The following is a 1,021-nucleotide window of genomic DNA, read 5'->3' on the forward strand; positions in this document are numbered from 1 at the left end:
ACCCCCCACACCCCCCAACCAGCCCCCACAGCCCCCTAACAGCCCCCACAGCCCCCTAACAGCACCCACAGCTCCCTAACAGCACCCACAGCCTCCTAACAGCACCCACAGCTCCCTGGGATTCCTCTGCAGCACCCACAGCTCCCTAACAGCACCCACAGCCTCCTAACAGCACCCACAGCTCCCTGGGATTCCTCTGCAGCACCCACAGCTCCCTAACAGCACCCACAGCCTCCTAACAGCACCCACAGCTCCCTGGGATTCCTCTGCAGCACCCACAGCTCCCTAACAGCTCCCTGGGAGTCCTGCAGCTCCCTGGAGTTTCTACCACAGTTCCTCAGCTGACAAACACAAACACTTCTGAAAAACTCCATGCAGAGAAGTCAGCAAATCAGCTAAAGTTGTCTGGCAAACAGGCACCACAGAGGCAGATTTTTATTCCTCGATGTGGTCCCAGACAGACTCCCAGAGGAAGTTTTGTGTCCCGTTGGTTCCTGCACCAGGAAACCAGACCAGGCAGGGCACTGTATGCATGAAGACTATGGAATCCTAAACCTGCCTGGACTCCCAGGCAGAGCCACTTCTCCAAAGGTGCTGTGTGGAGGGAGAAGCAGAAACTCTCACCTCTGTCTCTCCGAGGCGTCCGTAGTTCACCTCATAGAGCACGATCAGACCGTTGGGCTCCTTTGGCTCTTGCCACTTCAGGTGCACCGTGTTCTTCTCAACCATCTCATGGGAAACTGGGCCAACGATGTCATCAGCCTTAGCTAGAACCAAGCTCAGGATTAATAACAGTTTTATTCCATGTCTTGAGTGAAATTCAAACTTGCCAATACCTCATCGATCACCCTTCCCCATCAGGACCTAAAGACAGCCCCAGTCCTACACTATGTATTGCAGTTGGTTCCCATGAATGTTTTGGGAACACTCATCAACCCAAAGCAAAGCTCAGGGAGATAATTACCTTCTGGCATGGTCCTGGCACTGACATAAGCTGCCACACTGCACCGAGACTCCTGAG

The 1,021-nt window shown here is 54.0% G+C and overlaps 1 protein-coding gene across 1 annotated transcript in view; it reads right to left on the reverse strand.

Annotated features, from left to right (window-relative positions):
• Nucleotides 1-559: 559 nt before the first annotated feature.
• The window catches only part of LOC103800983 (insulin receptor-like), a gene marked incomplete at its 3' end in the record, with an annotated part of 39,204 nt that continues 38,742 nt past the window's right edge, over nucleotides 560-1,021 (reverse strand). Inside the window, 2 exon segments of the mRNA XM_009073378.1 lie at nucleotides 560-767; nucleotides 965-1,021. The exon segment at nucleotides 965-1,021 is cut by the window's right edge and continues 18 nt beyond it. Of these exon segments, the coding sequence (XP_009071626.1) occupies nucleotides 560-767; nucleotides 965-1,021 (265 nt within the window).

The sequence above is a fragment of the Acanthisitta chloris genome, unplaced genomic scaffold, assembly GCF_000695815.1.
Source record: "Acanthisitta chloris isolate BGI_N310 unplaced genomic scaffold, ASM69581v1 scaffold1144, whole genome shotgun sequence".
Taxonomy (NCBI): Eukaryota; Metazoa; Chordata; class Aves; order Passeriformes; family Acanthisittidae; genus Acanthisitta; species Acanthisitta chloris.